General features: G+C 47.9%; 1 protein-coding gene across 1 annotated transcript in view; it reads left to right on the top strand.

Annotated features, from left to right (window-relative positions):
- Positions 1-3,225: 3,225 nt before the first annotated feature.
- AVEN (apoptosis and caspase activation inhibitor) overlaps positions 3,226-18,637 on the top strand; it is a 36,353-nt gene continuing 20,941 nt past the window's right edge. Inside the window, exons 1-2 of the mRNA XM_030214351.1 lie at positions 3,226-3,420; positions 15,356-15,524. Coding sequence (XP_030070211.1) covers positions 3,235-3,420; positions 15,356-15,524 — 355 coding nt within the window. The 5' untranslated portion in view covers positions 3,226-3,234. The remainder of the gene's footprint in view (positions 3,421-15,355; positions 15,525-18,637) is intronic.

Raw genomic sequence — 18,637 nt, 5'->3', positions numbered from 1 at the left:
CAAAATGGCGGACGTTCCCGCCAAAACTAAATTCGTTGAAACCGGCCTTGCCGGTGCCCCTGCTGCCCCCGACACCCCCGAACTAGCTGGGACCTCCGCTATCAACATCGGGGGTGCCGCCATCGGCGAGGCCTGCTTCGGTTCGCCGCACAGCCGGCACTGACCTCCCGGCGCCTCTATACCTCGGCGCGAGCACGCGCGACAGCGGAGAAGTTTGCCTGCCATAACCTCGAAGCACACCACCCGCTGTGCTGACCGGCGCAAACACTCTCTCTCACCGCTTCCCCACAACAATTATCCGCTCTGCTCTCTCTCGCTAGTAATAGGAACGAACCTGCCGTCCGTTCCTATGTACACAAAGCTGCAGACGGCTCTTAAAGAGATATTACCCAATTTCTTTTTGGCAGCTGAAAAGTGGGGGGCTCTCAAGGCTACAATCATAGAAAGCAGCCGAGGCACAAAGCTGCCAGCGTCTCCAAAGAGAGCAGCACAGGGGGAGGGACCTGAACACAGGTGTAACACCCCAGGGGGGAAAACTGGGCCCCACCGGACCCAGGGCCCCGAAGCACTTTTTTTTTTTTTTTTACCACGTACAGGGAATACTCCAAACCAATAAATATGGGAATAAGAGAAGAAACCCCTTAACTGTATAATCAAACTACCTCACCAGACTATTGAAGACTGCACAGGCTGTCCATCTACCTCTGCTGAGACTGAGAAAATACTGCCACAGCTTTAATTAACAAAGGCTGTTGAAGAAAGGGCTCTGATGGAAACCCAAGAAAAGATCATGTGACAATTACCAAATTGTGGACTGCGGCTATTATTGTATGAATGGTTTACCCTAACTACCATCAGAGGCAGACATGGTTGTATAATTAACGTTATAATTGTGTTCGTATTTGGATGAGAAAATGCTGTTATGAAATCAAATCAGGAAACTTGATGTCAACTTCTATAACTTCTGCTGAATATCGACCAGCTAATAGTTTTAAGGCTAGATTTTGTTTGCTGAACTCATGCTGGCTCATTTCCAATCCACCAGATTTGTTCCTCCTTGATTAATTTAAAACAAGCAGTTAAGAAATGATTTATTCTGGTCTTACAACAAGGACATCCCATCAAGCTACGCATCACTATATGGAAAACATAAATGTCATTCAGCTCCAACTGTTCTACTGCTGCTTTCACTTAGCCATCATTATTCTCGGGCCTCATCTATATACAAACACAGAGCTGGGAGACAAAGATTAACCCCCCCCCCCCCCCTCCACACACACACACACACACACACACACAAAATGCCTTTTACAACCAGACTTGAAGAATAAATAAATATATACCACAGAACCGAAAAATGTTGGCACATTTAGACTGACTCTGGACTTCTGCATAAAGGTAGCTATCTCCTCATTATTCACTATTTCTCTTTTAAATAGTAGTAATAAACAATTGTTAGTGCACTTTTAATACACCACTGCATTCCACAAAACAAGCAAGTTCACACAAACCATCTTTCTCTTTTGATCTAGATACAGAAAAAAAAAGATTTTAAATGCTCCCAGGTTTCAACCTAATTCATGTTTAATGTCATAAATAAATAAATAAATAAATAAATAGATAAACACTGAATGTTGAGCACCTGATTCTCATAACATGATGTCTATTTTAGTTAGGGTTACCATATGTCCGGATTTCCCCGGCCATGTCCTCTTTTTGAGGGCACCGTGGGGAGTCCGGGCGGGTTTCCAAGTTTCCTCAATTTGTCTGGGTTTCTCAGTTCGGGTCATCACATGACCTGTCCTGACCTATCATGAGTATGCACAGGGCACGGGCCGACGCCGGCAGGTAGGCTGCAGCGTCTGTGCCTGCAGCCTGCCAGAAATCAGCTGATCTAAAAGTCATCGGGGGGCGGGCGGCGATGGCAGCAGCAGCAGTGAAGGCATGCAGGCTCCCTCCGAGTCCCCCCTCCTCCCCTCTCCTTCCCCCTTCCTTCGTCCTTCCCCTCCGAATTTAAAAAGTCATCTCTTTCTTACCTCGTCGGGGTTACAGCGGCGGCAGGCCGGCAGCAGCAGTGAAAAGTGCTGCGTGCACGCTTCAGAACCTTCTTCCCTTCTCTGTCTTTCAGCTCTGGTCCTGCCCTCATTTCCTGATTTCGCAAGGGCGGGACCAGAGCTGAGAGCCAGAGAAGGGAAGAAGGGCTGAAGCGTGCACGCGGCGCTTTTCACTGCTGCTGCCAGCCTGCCGCCGCAGTAACCCCGACGAGGTAAGAAAGAGATGACTTTTAAAATTCGGAGGGGAAGGAGGGGGAACCCTGGAACTCGGAGGGACCCTGGAACTTGAAATGAGGGAGGGAGAGGGGGGGCCTGGAACTCAGAGGGAGGGAGGGGGGCCAGACCACCAGGGCAGTACTAAGGTAAGGGGAGGGGGGGAGGGGGAGTGACGGGGTGTGTGACAGGGGGCAGAGTGAGGGCATGAAAGGGGTGGTGCGGGGCGTGAAAGGGGGTGGAGCGAGTGAAAGGGGGTGGGGCGTGAAAGGGGGCAGGGCATGTGTCCTCCTTTTTGGGGGACAAAATATGGTAACCCTAATTTTAGTGGCCTTTTACCAGGAGAAAAACAATTTCTACACGAATATAACACTGCTAGGGTGTCCCTATAACCATCCCTTTAAAATGACATACTGATTACGATTTTTAAGAAATTATCACTCTATGAAAAGTGATTCTGTTATTATACTTCCTGTATACATTTGTACGCTTCATAAGCTGGCATGTTTATTTATTATTTGTTGCATTTGTATCCGACATTTTCTCACCTATTTGCAGGCTCAATGTGCCTTACATAGTACCTTGGTGGCGGACGCCACTTCCGATATGCGAACTACAGAGTGGTAATTGATTCAAAGTACATGAGTTATAGAGTGAATTAAGTGGTTAAGAGGAGAATTTAAGTTTCCTGGTTTGGTAGCAAGTTTCGTTGTGTTGCAAATATAAGTGAGATTAAATAAAAATGCTACCAATAGAGACGTGGACGCAGCAGCTCATAGATTTGATTTGTTTGAGTGTATGCAGAACGAACGACGGCTGCGGGCGGCGGCGGAGAGAAGGGGAAACACAGATTAACCTAAGTGGCTTCAACTGTTTGACGTCATGCCGCTTTTTCAATCAAACCAATTTGTGTTCCGGCCTGAATTGGGTCGTTCTGACAACTTCCGGTGGTGGGAGTTCGAAAGCGATGCCGGGAGTTCATACGGAACGTGGCCGAGGTCGGGGAAGGCGAGGCCGAGGTGGGTATCGCGGGAGACCCGAAGAACAGCCAGCAGTTGCAGATAGCGGGGGTTGGAAAACTGCCAGAGGAAGGAGAGGGAGAGGAGGAGGCGCCGGTGTACCGAGGGATCGTCAGCAGGCAAGCGAAGCAGAAGTAAGAGCAGCTGGATGTGGATTTTACTGCAGAGCTGCCGGGTTATCCAGTTCCGTTAGTAGTTCGGCCAGTCCTGGTTTTGAACTTGCATTCTCACAGTGTTTGGTAGTTGTAGTTCTGATTCTACCCAAGTACTTCAAGATCGAGTTATCAGAAATCCAGGGCTGCCAGCAAATCTCCTTCCTTTAACTGGAGAACTTGGCAGCTCTGTTACTGATAAAGCTGCACTCTTCTAGTCACGTTCAAAACAAGACACGGATACTTGCACTGATAACTGTCCATCTGTTCTTCTGTTTATGACGGCAGATAATGAGCAGCGTAATTAAGTTTGCCCAGACCCCCCCTCACGTTCGCTCCTTTGAGTGAAAGTACTTTATACTTTTCCATTCTCTATATCCTCTCTGTATCCCTCGCCTATACTTTTCCATCCACTATATTCTGTCTCTGTATCCCTTGCCTCTTAGAATTACGTCAATGTTTTCATCCTCCACAATAATGCTGTCTATCATCATACACGCAGTGATACTGAATGGTGCATATACACACTAGCATAGTACATGACAAAAACAAATTGGCCAATTCTTTATGCCCAAAGTCAGGGAGCGCACCAGCTTTTAAGATAGTCTTCCTTATTTTTACCACCGTTATTCTTTGTAGTCTTCCAATAGTGAGCACTTTCTCTTCTTGCTTCCCATGTTTTTTGACAATTTCCTGTAGTAATAAATATAGTCCTGGTCATTGTGCAAAACATCTGCTTTCTTGGTCCTTTGCATAACTTGCGAGACAGATTCATCTATTTGGGTTCTTGCATTTCAGAGTGATTGGCTACTTGTAACCTACAAGAAAGACTTAGCTGCTATTAGAGTCTACTTTCATAGCCTAACAGACATACTTAGCTACTAGGTGCATAGCTACCATTGAGTGAGCCCGACAAAAGCCCAGTGCTGACCAATGGTAGGGCTGGCTGTTGTTCAACAAAAATACTCTCTAACATCTTTCCACCCCTGCAGTTTTCCAATTTCTCACCAGCAGAGATGAAAACAGTTAAGTTTCCAGCTGGCCCCACTAGGGCCTTTCCTCTGTTGCTTCCCTCCCACAACAAGTTACAGCAGAGAAAAGGCCTTGGTGGTTCTGGCCAAAGGCTTGCCTGTTTTGATTGGTGCTGCTGCCAGTGTGAGTTTGGAAGACCACAGGTGGGGGAATAGTGAGAGATGCTGGACCCACAGAGGGTGGGATAGGATGCCAGATTTGCACAGGGGAGAGAGTTGAACAGATGCTGGGCCTTGGGGAGGAGGGAGGAAAGATGCTAGACAAGCAGGGGAACAGAAGGGAGAGGGAGAGAGAGAGAGAGAAAGAGAAGTAAAAATGAGTTTGTGCTGGGACCGCTGCTTTTCAACGTATTTCTAAATGATACGGGAACGAGTGAGGTGATTACATTTGCTAATGACACAAAGTTATTCAAAGTTGTTAAATCAAAAGAGGATTGTAAAAAAATTGCAAGAGCACCTTACAAAACTGGGAGACTGGACATCCTAATGATAGATGACATTTAATGTGAGCAAGTGATCCGTGTAGGAAAGATGAACCCAAACTATAGCTACGTGATGCAAGGTGCCACATTAGGAGTCACCACCCAGGAAAAGGATATAGGTATCGTTGTTTGATGGCTGTATACAAACATCTATATACAAGAAACCCACAGACAGATGTAGCTACCTCCACAACTCCAGCTTCCATCCTTCACATACAAAAAGATACATCATTTACAGCCAAGCCACAAGATACCACCGTATCTGCTCTGACCCAGGGGACAGAGACAGACACCTTAAAAACCCTGACTGAATCCTTCAAACAGAAGGGCTACAACCCCAAAATAATCTCCAAGAATATTGCCTCCTCCCTCAAAACACCCAGGGAGAATCTGCTACAGTACAAAAAGAAAAAATCCACAGACAGAATCCCGCTTGTAGTGACATACAATCCAGAGCTGGAAAAACTGAGGAAAATCATAAGAGATCTACAACCTATACTCCAGGAGGATGGATTACTGAAAGAGATATTCCCATCCCCACCAGTACTGGCCTTCCGACAGCCACCCAATTTAAAACACAAGCTAATCAGAAGTAAACTTCCTTCACAGACTGAAAAGGAACAGAAGGGCACACTTCCCTGTAATTTATCCAGTTGCAAACTATGCCAAAATATTTCACAGGACCCCAAAGTCATCCACAAAGGAAAGATATTCAACATAAAGGGATCTTTCACTTGCTCATCTTCCAATGTGGTATATATCATTCAGTGTAAAAAATGTAACGAAGGATGCTATATTGGAGAAACAGGCCAGATGCTTAAGACAAGATTCAATTTACATAGACATCACATGAACAATACAGCCAGTAGGGCCCCCACCCCGGTGGGACAGCACTTCACAGAACCAGGACACTGTACCAGTGATTTCACAGTGAGAATATTGAAAGGTAACTTTAAAACCATACAAGAACGTAAGACCTTTGAAGTCAGAATGATTGAATATTTTAACACCCAACAGAAAGTTCCTAGCCCATTATAAACCATAAAGCTGTATGTCTCTGTTGATCACCCTCCCCTCACCTATCCACACCCACCCTGTTAGAATATCAATGATATTTTATTTATTTATTTATTTTATTTATTTACGTCAATTTATATACCGTATCTTATTGCTACTGCAAGACAGAACGGTTTACAATTTATAAAAAGAAGCAATACAATAAGTACAAATTGGACAAACATTAGAACTCCAATCATTACAGGAAAGCACAGCAAACCCACAAACTAGCTACATAAGATGAAAACAATATAACTCATGATTAGTACACAGGAGAACACCGCAAATACAAAATTAAATACATAATATAATCTACACAGATAATACAGTTTTGACTTAGTATAAATTACAGATGCCCATTTATATGCTTTGATGTCCCCATGCATACTTCCTACCCACCCCCCCTCCTCCCACCCTGTCAGACTGTCATAGTAATGCTTGAATGTTTTCACTTATATACACTGTCAACTAGCACATTTGCTTATTTCCGATCTGAGGAAGAAGGGCAACCTTCGAAAGCTAATCAAGAAATGTATTAAGTTATGTCCAATAAAAAAGGTATCATCTTATTTTCTTTTCCATGTTTTATTTTGTTTGATTTCTGTTGAAGACATTATCAAGAAAGGAATTGAGAATATTATAATGTCTTTGTATCATTCTATAGTGTGACCATGCCTCAAATATTGTGTGTAATTCCATCATGCTGATCAATCCATAGACTGGTGGGTTGTGTCCATCAACCAGCAGGTGGAGATAGAGAGCAATCCTTTTGCCTCCCTATATGTGGTCATGTGCTGCCGGAAACTCCTCAGTATGTTCTCTATCTCAGCAGGTGGTGGTCACACACAGCAGCAGCTCTGGCTAGGTCTCCAAGCCTAATTTTTAGGTTTTGTTGAGTACCTGGGGTTGAGGGCTCTTCTTGAGCAAGTGCAAACCTGGTGGCGCCAGGTCCCTCCTTTTCTCCCCCCTCACGCTGGCTCCTTTTAAAAAAAAAAAAATTTGGACATCCTTTAATTTCAACGTTTATTTCAGCGTTTATTGCAGCTGCTCACTGGGACACCAGTTCGTTACAGCTCGGAGCGAGAAGCAGGTAATTTTACCTTTTTATAGCGGGCAGGGGTTTCCCCGTTCGGTCTCCACGTGGCCTATGGTGTCGGAGGGCGAGGGTGCGAAGATTCGCTCCCCGGTCCGCGTGTGTGCGTCTAGCGAGGATGCGGGGGTTTCAAAGCCTGAATCGCCTTTGTTGAGCATCAGTTTGGAGTCCGGTCAGTGTCCCGGTTCTTCCTCCGGTGCAGCAGTTTTTCCCGCCATAAGTGCCCATCCCCCGCTGCTCGCCCACTCCATGTTGGCCGGCCACTCTGCTCGGACGGCTTCTTCTTGGGCCGCCCTCGAGCTTTGAGACGTTAATACTATGGTCGCCCTTGATTCGGGCAATGGTAAGAAAGCGGCCAAAGTTAAGCGCCGTTCTTCCTGCGTGGCTCCTTCTCGGAGTTTCGCGCCAGACGCCATTTTGGATACGCAGCACGTTTCTCCTCCGCTCTTGCGAGTGCCGGTTGAGGGTGCGTCTAGGGCCGTGGCCCAGGCTGCAGAAGTGCACAGTTCGGGGGGATTCTCCCCTGAGTTCATTTTGCTGCTGCATCAGGCTTTTCTTATGCAAAACGCTGCCCCTGCCCCCCTGTCTGATAAAGGGGTTGAGGCCTCCGGAAGCAATCGCCCTCGGGTGGATTTCCAGGCCCTAGAGGACTCTGTCTCCTCTGATGTAGATGAGGGCAGCGTATCTGAGTTCTCCCAACGGTCCTTTGGGGATTCCTTGGAGGAGACGGATTCCCGCTCGGATGGAGCGGATGACCCCTCTGCAGCGCGGATCTTTCGCTCAGAGGATTTGCCCAACCTGTTAGTGCAGGCCATGAGCATATTGAAGATTTCCTCTCCGGAGGACATCTCTCCCTCAGCCTCTGTTGGCTCTGCCATTATGCTGGGGACAAAGCGCCCGCCTAGAACCTTCCACATACATGAGGCCACGCGCACCTTGATTTCGGCTCAATGGGATGTCCCAGAAGTGAGCCTCAAAGTGGCTAGGGCTATGTCCCGCCTCTGCCTGAAGGTGAACGGGAGGCCTTTCTTTGGCCTACCGTGGATTCTTTAATCACTGCGGTGACTAAGAAAACGGCGTTGCCGGTGGAAGGTGGCACGGCCCTCAAGGACGGCCAAGACAGAAGATTGGAGGCGGCCTTAAGGTCATCCTTCGAGGCGGCTGCTTTAAGTTTGCAGGCCTCAGTTTGCGGCTCCTATGTGGCCAGGGCGTGCCTGACGATTGTGCAGCGGGCTTCCCCCTTGGATCCTTCCTTGAGGGCTGATTGGCCGGCCCTGGAATCGGGCTTGGCTTATTTGGTAGACTTGCTGTATGATGTCTTGAGAGCCTCGGCTAAAGGTATGGCTCAGACAGTCTCTGCGCGGCGTTGGCTTTGGCTGAAGCATTGGTCTGCTGACCACGCCTCTAAGTCTCGCCTGGCTAACTTGCCTTTTAAAGGCAAGCTGCTCTTTGAGGTCGAGCTGGACAAAATTGTGACCGATCTCGGCACGTCTAAGGGCAAGAGTTTACCAGAGGTCAGGGCTCGGGCCAGTGGTGCTCGCCCCGGTTCCTCCAAAGGACGGTTTCAGGAAGCCCGTCGGTATCGCCCGGGCAAGTCAGGCTCCTCTGCCCCCTCTTCCTTCGAGGAACTTCTCCCCCAAGCAGCATTCCTTTCGCAGAGATCGCCGTCCCGGAGATGCGTCCTCCGGTCCTCCCCCAGGGTCTCGTACCCAATGACGGGGCCCTGGTCCATGGCCCAGTGCAGATTGGAGGACGCCTGTCCTCGTTTCTGGGCGAGTGGAGCAGGGTAACTTCAGACGCTTGGGTGCTCGAAGTCATCAGAGACAGCTACAAACTAGAGTTCTGCCGACCCTTAAGAGGCGGGTTTCTGCACTCTCCCTGCAAGTCTCCGGTCAAAGCTGTGGCAGTGCAGCAGACTTTGGACAATCTGATCCGCCTGGGTGCGGTTGTTCCGGTGTCAGAAGATCAGCTTGGCAAGGGACGTTACTCCATTTACTTTGTGGTCCCAAAGAAAGGAGGTTCTGTACAGCCTATCCTCGACCTCAAAGGGGTCAATCGGGCCTTGAAAGTTCGGCACTTCCGAATGGAGACTCTCCGCTCTGTGATAGCGGCAGTGAAGGCAGGGGAGTTCCTGGCATCCTTGGACATCAAGGAAGCTTACTTGCATATTCCCGTCTGGCCTCCTCATCAACGCTTTCTGCGTTTTGCAGTCCTGGGCCGACACTTCCAGTTCAGAGCCCTCCCGTTCGGGTTGGCTACTGCTCTGCAGACCTTCTCCAAAGTAATGGTGGTCATCGCGGCCTTCCTACGAAAGGAAGGAGTACAAGTCCATCCTTATCTGGACGACTGGTTGATCCGAGCCCCCTCTTATGCAGAGTGCGGCAGAGCTGTAGACCGGGTGATTGCTCTTTTGAGCTCCCTGGGGTGGATCATCAACTGGGAGAAAAGCCAGCTGCGCCCGACTCAGTCCATGGAATATCTGGGAGTTCGTTTTGACACCCAAGTGGGCAGAGTGTTCCTGCCGGACAATCGGATTGTCAAGCTTCAGGCTCAGGTGGACCAGTTCCTAGTAGCCTCTCCTCTTCGGGCTTGGGACTATGTGCAGCTGTTGGGCTCTATGACGGCCACGATGGAAGTAGTGCCCTGGGCCAGGGCTTATATGAGACCACTACAACTCTCTCTGCTGCAGCGCTGGACTCCAGTGTCGGAGGATTACGCTGTGCGCCTTCCCTTGGACCTAGCGGTGCGCAAGGCGCTGAGCTGGTGGCTGAGGACAGACAAGTTGTCCGCAGGGATGCCTCTTTTGACCCCGGAGTGGGTTGTCGTCACGACGGACGCCTCTTTGACGGGCTGGGGAGCCCACTGCTTGGGAAGGACAGCGCAGGGGCTCTGGTCTCCTGCAGAGGCAAAGTGGTCTATCAACCTCCTGGAACTCAGAGCCATTCGGTTGGCGCTTTTGGAGTTTCTCCCGGTACTGGCGTTGAAGCCAGTACGGGTCCTGTCGGACAATGCCACGGCTGTGGCCTATGTCAATCGCCAGGGAGGTACCAAGAGCGCCCCTCTAGCCAAGGAGGCCATGAATCTATGCCAGTGGGCGGAAGCGAACCTGGAACAGCTGTCGGCGGCCCACATTGCCGGAGTCATGAATGTCAAGGCGGACTTTCTCAGTCGCCATACCTTGGATCCCGGAGAGTGGCAGTTATCGGCTCAGGCGTTCTTGGACATCATGAAGCGCTGGGGCCAGCCGAGCCTAGATCTGATGGCGTCATTGGCCAATTGCCAAGTGCCGCACTTTTTCAGCAGAGGACGGGACCCTCGATCTCTGGGAGTAGATGCTGTCTTCCAACAGTGGCCGACACAGGAGCTTCTCTATGTGTTCCCGCCCTGGCCCATGTTGGGCAGGGTGCTAGACCGGATGGCAAAGCATCCCGGCTGGGTAATCCTGGTGGGTCCGGACTGGCCCAGACGTCCCTGGTATGCGGACTTGATCAGGCTCTCAGTGGACAGCCCTCTGCGGCTGCCAGCGGAGCAGGGCCTGTTGCATCAGGGTCCCATGGTGATGGAGGATCCCTCCCCCTTTGGTCCTACAGCCTGGCTATTGAGCGGCAGCGTCTGAGGAAGAAGGGCTTCTCAACAAGGTCATCGCCACTATGCTGAGAGCGAGGAAGCGCTCTACTTCTACTGCTTACGCCAGGGTTTGGCGTACCTTTGCATCGTGGTGTGAGGCAGGCTCACTTTCTCCCTTCACTGCTCCAATTTCTTCAGTGTTGGCGTTCCTGCAAGAAGATCTGGAGAAAGGCCTGTCGCTCAGTTCCCTTAAAGTCCAGGTAGCGGCTCTGGCTTGCTTCAGGGGCCGCCTGAAGGGTGCTTCCCTGGCTTCGCAGCCAGATGTGGTGCGCTTTCTCAGGGTAGTTAATCACCTGCGCCCTCCTCTGCACTCAGTGGTACCTGCGTGGAATCTCAATCTAGTGCTAAGAGCCTTGCAGAAGCCGCCTTTTGAACCCTTGTCGAGGGCATCTCTGAAAGACCTGACATTGAAAGCAGTCTTTTGGTGGCTATCACTTCAGCCAGAAGAGTTTCCGAGCTCCAGACGCTATCATGTCGAGAGCCCTTTCTGCAGTTCACTGAGGCAGGAGTGTCTATTCGCACAGTGCCTTCCTTCCTGCCCAAGATTGTTTCTCGCTTCCTTGTGAATCAGTAGCTCTGTCTCCCATCCTTTGGTAGGGAGGACTACCCAGAGGAGTACTCTGCTCTCAAATATCTAGATGTGAGACAAGTCATCATCAGATACTTGGAAGTAACCAATGATTTCCGGAAGTCGGATCATCTGTTTGTCCTGTTTGCAGGTCCTCGTAAGGGTGCAGGCTGCTAAGCCTACAGTGGCAAGATGGGTCAAGGAAGCCATTGCAGCAGCTTATGTGGCCGCGGGGAAGGTGCCGCCTATCCGGCTGAAGGCTCACTCCACTAGAGCTCAGGCGGCCTCGATGGCAGAGGCTGGGTCCGTCTCCTTGGAAGAGATTTGCAAGGCGGCAACTTGGGCATCGGCTCATACCTTCTCCAGGCATTACCGCTTGGCTGTGGCTGCTCGGGCGGAGGCCCGGTTTGGAGCTTTAGTGTTGCGGTCAGGGATTTCTATGTCCCGCCCTGGGTGAGTACTGCTTCGGTACATCCCACCAGTCTATGAATTGATCAGCATGATGATATGGAAGGTAAAATTATGTATCATACCTGATAATTTTCTTTCCATTAATCATAGCTGATCAATCCATAGCCCCTCCCAGATATCTGTACTGTTTTTATTCTGGTTGCATTTCAGGTTCAAGTTTAGTCTTCAGTTCCTGTTCAGGAGGACTTCGTGTTCAAGTTTTTTCAGTTGGATTCTTCAGGAGTTGAGACGATTTTGTGTTACAGTGAGCTGCTGCATTCCTCTCCCCTCCGTTTTACGGGGCTGGATTGAGACCTAAATTCTGCCGGCGCTCCCTCCCGCTTTGTGCGGCTGTAGGGCAGCTTTGTACCCCTCCCGCTTCGGCGGTGTTAGGGTCAGTCAGCTCCTCCTGCGGTTGCAGGATAAGCCAGATCCCCCCGCATCGGCGGGGTGGTGTCCCTCCTCTGCTCCGCGGGGATGAGCTGGACGGATTTCCCTCCCCCACTTGTGTGGGGATGAGCTGGGTTAATTCCCCTCCCCCGTTTCGGCGGTGGTGAGCTGGGCAGAGTGTCCCTTTGTGGGTGTAATTCTCTAAGTGCTGAGTCCTGCGGATGGAGCTTTACATAGTAACATAGTAGATGACGGCAGAAAAAGACCTGCATGGTCCATCTAGTCTGCCCAAGATAAACTCATATCTTGAATTTGTACCTGTCTTTTTCAGGGCACAGACCGTATAAGTCTGCCCAGCAGTATTTCCCGCCTCCCAACCACCAGTCCCGTCTCCCATCACCGGCTCTGGTACAGACCGTATAAGTCTGCCCTCCCCTATCCTAGCCTCCCAACCACCAACCCCTCTTCCCCCCACCTGCTCCGCCACCCAATTTCAGCTAAGCTTCTGAGGATCCATTCCTGCTGCACAGGATTCCTTTATGCATATCCCACGCATGTTTGAATTCTGTTACCGTTTTCATCTCCACCACCTCCCGCGGGAGGGCATTCCAAGCATCCACCACCCTCTCCGTGAAAAAATACTTCCTGACATCTTTTTTGAGTCTGCCCCCCTTCAATCTCATTTCATGTCCTCTCGTTCTACCGCCTTCCCATCTCCGGAAAAGATTTTTTTGCGGATTAATACCTTTCAAGTATTTGAACGTCTGTATCATATCACCCCTGTTCCTCCTTTCCTCCAGGGTATACATGTTCAGGTCAGCAAGTCTTTGGTCATACGTCTTGGAACGCAAATCCCATACCATTCTCGTAGCTTTTCTTTGCACCGCTTCCATTTTTTTAACATCCTTCGCAAGGTACGGCCTCCAAAACTGAACACAATACTCCAGGTGGGGCCTCACCAACGACTTGTACAGGGGCATCAACACTTCCTTTCTTCTGCTGATCACACCTCTCTCTATACAGCCTAGCAACCTTCTCGCTACGGCCACCGCCCTGTCACACTGTTTCGTCGCCTTCAGATCCTCGGATATTATCACCCCAAGATCCCTCTCCCCCTCAGTACCTATCAGACTCTCCCCGCCTAACACATACGTCTCTCGTGGGTTTCTACTCCCTAAATGCATCACTTTGCAGCTTTGATATCGACATACTGAGGAGTTTCCGGCAGCACATGACCACATATAGGGAGGCAAAAGGATTGCTCTCTATCTCCACCTGCTGGTAGATGGACACAACCCACCAGTCTATGGATTGATCAGCTATGATTAATGGAAAGAAAATTATCAGGTATGATACATAATTTTACCTTTTGGTCACCACATTTCAAAAAAGATATAGCAGAATTAGAAAAGGTACAGAGAAGGGGAATGATATGACTTCCCTTTGAGGAAAGGTTAAAGCGGCTAGGGCTCTTCAGCATGGAGAAGAGATGGCTGAGGGGAGATATGATAGAGGTCTATAAAATACTGAGTGGAGTAGAATGGGTAGACATGAACCGCTTGACTAGGGTGGATACAAAATGAACCTACGAAGTAGTATATTTAAAACAAATCTGAACATATTTCTTTACTAAGGCGCATTGGCATTTTTAATGCACCTACAATTAGCGCGTGTGTTAACTATGTAAGCGCACTCCTGTCATCCTGCCTCACACAATGAGTCAAAACCTTCTCAACGTCGGAGTTTACACAGGCAGCCACAGAGATTCAGCCTACTCCAAGGCTTCAACATATCGCCTGAAGTCCTTCCTACTAATATATTTGCAGACCATCTTTAAATTCTTTTTACCTTTCATCTTATCTATTTTCTCTGTTTCTTTGATTCTATCTATTTGATTCTAATTTAATTGTAACTGTATCACCTCTGATCTGGCAATAGCCTATCAGTGCATTGTAATGCACTTTGAGCCTGCAAAACTGTGGGAAAAACGTGGGGTATAAATGTACAAATAAATAAAATACGGTAAGCGCGAAAACAGTTAACGCACGTACATGGTTAACGTTACCGTGTAGGCGCCTATAGGAATATTGTAGGCGTGAACACAGTTTACGTGCGTACATGGTTAAAGTGTGTTAAAGACGCTAACGCGCCTATAATGCTGCTTAGTAAACAAGGCCCTCAATATGTAATTAAACTCAGGAATTCATTGCCAGAGAATGTGGTAAAAGCAGTTAGCTTTATAAAGGTTTAAGAGAGGTTTGGACAAATTCCTAAAAGAATCCATAAGCCATTATTAAGATGGAATTGGGAAAATGCACTGCATATTCTTGGGATAAGCAGCATACAATCTGTTTTTACTCTTTTGGGATCTTGCCAGGTACTTGTAACCTGGATTGGCCACTGTTGGAAACAGGATACTTGGGCTTGTGGAACTTCAGTATGTCCCATTATGGCAATGCTTATGTTCTTATGAATCTGAGCTGTCTAAGTCTAGCTGCTTAATAAAAGGGCTCCTTTCTGTAAGACATGAAATTACACATTTTTATGTTCAAAATAAGGCTGTGGCTTCTATCCCATGGCTTTGCACTAATCTTTGTGTGATTTGAGTGGTTTAAGATATGCACTGGTTGTGCCTTAAATAAAAAGAAATATTACAAATGAAAAATGTTTAAATGCATTTAATGTATTTCTGATGTTTTATATTTTTTTAAGATTTTATGAAAGATTGTCTCAGTGCATGTTTGGTGCTGAAACTTGACTGATTTTGGCTTTGGGACTTCTTGGCTTAGTTTCTGCAGAAGACTTTTTTGGTCTGCTGCTTGTGATCCATTACATGTGTTCCCTCCATTGTCATGCTTGTTCCAACAAAATGTGCTGCAAAAGTACATCTAGGGCTTCCTGAATAGAAGTTCTGTGATTACCTTGTCTCCTGGCCTCTCTCTGTCCCGTTTTGTTTTTCTGTGTTAAACCTCTGAGGGCCTCTTTTACAAAGCCGCGCTAGCAATTCCTGCATAGTAAGTGAGAGGAAGCACTTCCTCTTGTTTGCTGTGCGGGAATTGCTAGTAGCTTTGTAAAAAAAAAAAAGGCCTTGAATTTGTACCTGCTTGTAAGTGCAGTGCTTTGGTACACTTTCAACAAGGACCTATTTTATGAAAATTATTAGTTTGGGATACTTTATTTATAGTCTTGATTGTTTTATGCCTGTTTTTTTTTTTTTTAGGTCATCGATGAAGCTCCTAAACCTGATGAGGAGGATGAGTTGGGTGGATATGCTCGAAGAAAGATTGTTTCTAACTGGTCTCGCTACAAAGACACAGAGGAGGAGTTGTCTGCAGAGGGTGGAGAGTCACGGAGAGGGGCAGACTTCAGTGTCTTACTCAGCTCTGCAGGTAGGGAACCTTTTTCTCTTCTTTGCTAGATTTATTACTAATTTGTAATAATATAGTTGGTGTTCTTGTAAGTGTGTGGTAATTTGGAAGAACAGGTAATTTTGGAAACATCTCGGGAGGTGTTTTTCATTGATGTGTGACAGCAGAATTCACACTATATAATCTGTATAATCTGAATCCTTTCTCATTAAAAGGCATTACATTAACCTGGAGTCACAATACATCAGCACACTGTATTGTCTGTGTGGACCAGGAGCTTTGTCAAATGTTGTTGAGTTTGCTCTTAATTTTACCTGTTCTCCCGTACTTAGGTTTTGGAGAGTAGATTTTGCAGAGTATTTTGATATGGATCAAGGATGGTACTCATTGGAGTCTTGAGTTCTTCCCGCACCCTCCTCCTTTTCCTTGTTCACTGTTTTCTTCTTTTCCTCTGAAAGGGTTTAAATAATTGGATGGGAAGCTGCTTCTTCACCTCTCTACAGCATTTGTTCCAGGCTACTCTGGTGGAAACAGGTGGGAGTATGCACCTCTACCACAAAGAATGCATCTCTACCACAAGGAGACAGGGATAATTATTTTCATCGGCTAATCCCAGGGGAGTTTGGGTTAGAGGCTGAGTGTTCACGCTGGTAGCAGTGTTTCTTAAGGAGTGCGAGGCTGAAATTCTGGTCTTTTCTTACTGGCTCAGACCAAAACCCAAGGTACTTTTTGGGACATGCTTCAGGATGCAGGCCTTGGTGGAAGGGGATAACTCGGACGAGTCTGAGATTCCCCACCCCCACTCCCTTCTGGTTTCTTTTCAGCCTAATTTTCTAAGATTTAACTTGAAAGGCAGCCCTTCCTGCAGCTTGGAGGAACAGCTGAGAGCACCGGCAACTGCAGGCATTGGTTTGGACGCCTTATCAGGAACCGGTGATGTCTGAAGCCCTGCTTATACCAACTGTTTGCAGGCAGCCCGTCCCGTGATATTCTGCTCCACTCTGATGAGGAAGAGGAAAGGAGGAGGTAAGATTGTTCCAGTGCCACTTGTAGTTAAAGGCCCTATGGACCTACATTTGCAGCCGGCAATTGCGACGGTATTGAATAACATCGCTTCTACTACTGTGAGTACTCTTTCTTCCGACACCTCTCTTCTGGGGGTCCTATCCCACCCTTGCAACCAGCAGTGTTTTCAGAAAGCAACTGTACTCCATCAAAAGAGAAGACTAACTGTTTCTGAATTGCCTGTTAATACCGCTGGTTTGGTTGATGTATTTGGAAGCTTTCAGAAGAGTTCGAGATCTACTTCAGTTATGAAAGAATTGGCATCTTATCAGTTTCTGACGGATTCTTCTAAATCTAACCAGGATATTTCTTTGAAAGATTTTTTTGAGGCTATAACCAGACAACAAGAATTTGTGTTTAGCAAATTCTCTCATGAATCTGTTGATAAACTGGCTGAACATGAAGAAAAGTTTTAATGTCCTTCAAAATAATGTGGAGAAATTGGAATCTCAAATGGTTTCTTCCTAAGCAGTAGTTGCCTCATCAGTTAAGGATAATCTTTTAATGCACACTCAATTAGAAAATTTAGAAAACTCTGTTAGAGCGAATAATTTGAGGATATTGAACTTTTTGAGATGCTGACCTTGAAGCCCTCACTTAGATAACAATGCCAGATACCAGCCTATTGACTAGGATGCTCTCTAGAAGGAGCTTGGTTTCAAATCTGCTTGAAAGTTTCTCTGGAATGGACACTATGTGCACTCTTGTGCCTTTGTCCTGTCCTGAATGGAGTTTGATTCTGATGCGTAAGGTGCTGGGACTTTCTTTGACCTCCTTTAAGGAGTGTCTGGGAAGAATCTCACCCTTTATGTAGTTGTACTTGATATAGTGCTCACACGACATACAAAACCTGTCTGTACCTCTCTTGGCACACTCTTAATTATTATTAAATAAGCTGTCAACTTTTAACAAACCAAGTATGGAAATAGTCCTGGATACCCTTCGTTTGTTAAAATGAATCACATCCCCACATGACCCTATTCCTGGGGCAGCCCTATCATTAGGTGAAGTGAGGCTGTCACTTCAGGTGGCAGAATATTTGGAGCGGCATGAAGCGCCCTCAACCACTTCAGCAGTGACTTCCTCGCTAGCAGAAACTTCCTAATGGCTGCCTTTCAGCTGCCACTGCCACCTCTCACCACTCCTACTGTGGTAAAAAGCGAAATGATAAACACATGGCCCATGCACAACTCCACAGCCCTGCCGGTTATGCCCCCTCTGATGCCCCCTCTGATGCACACTTTTGCATCAACAGGAACATGATTGGCAGGGCCTTGGAGGTGTGCATGTATCTCGGAGGCCCCATGTTTATCGTTCGGCTTATTGCTGCTGCAGGGCTAGGAAGAGGAGACTGTGAGTGGTCGGGGGGGGGGGGGGGGAGGGTGGTGGGTGGTGAGGGACAGCAACAGCTGATCCTTTGCCTTAGGTAGCAGATTGAGTTAAGCTACCCCTGCCTATCCCATCAAAAATTGTGAAGTATTACAGAGTAACATAGAGGGGAATAATCGAACGGCGCTGGCGAAATTCATGGCCAGTGATGTATTTTGGCGGTGCCGCAAACAGCTGGCCAGACCTGTATTTTCGAAAAAGATGGCCGGCCATCTTTTGTTTCGATAATACAGTTCCGGCCAGCCAAATGCCTTGGATTTGGCCGGGGTTTGAGATGGGTGGCTTCGTTTTTTTTAGCGATAATGGAAAGTTATGTCGGTCATCTCAAACCCTGGCCAAATCCAAGGCATGTGGCCGTGGGAGGAGCCAGCATTTTTAGTGCACTGGCCCCCCTGACATGGCAGGACACGAACCGGGCTCCCTAGGGGTCACTTCGCCGACACGCCCCTTTGAACTTTCGCCGGCGAGGCGACGGGAAAGTGGCGATGCTGTCAAAAAAAGCAGCTTTCGATTATATCGATTTCGCCGCTTTTCCCAGATCGCCGGCCATCTCCCGATTTGTGTCGGGAAATGGCCGGCGATCATTTTCGATTATGAGCTGGATAGTAACATAGTAGATGACGGCAGAGAAAGACCCGCACGGTCCATCCAGTCTGCCCAACAAGATAAACTCATATGTG

This window comes from Microcaecilia unicolor, chromosome 9, assembly GCF_901765095.1.
Source record: "Microcaecilia unicolor chromosome 9, aMicUni1.1, whole genome shotgun sequence".
NCBI lineage: Eukaryota > Metazoa > Chordata > Amphibia > Gymnophiona > Siphonopidae > Microcaecilia > Microcaecilia unicolor.
Note: the sequence above shows the minus strand (reverse complement) of the source record. Positions and strands in the feature narration are given on the sequence as shown.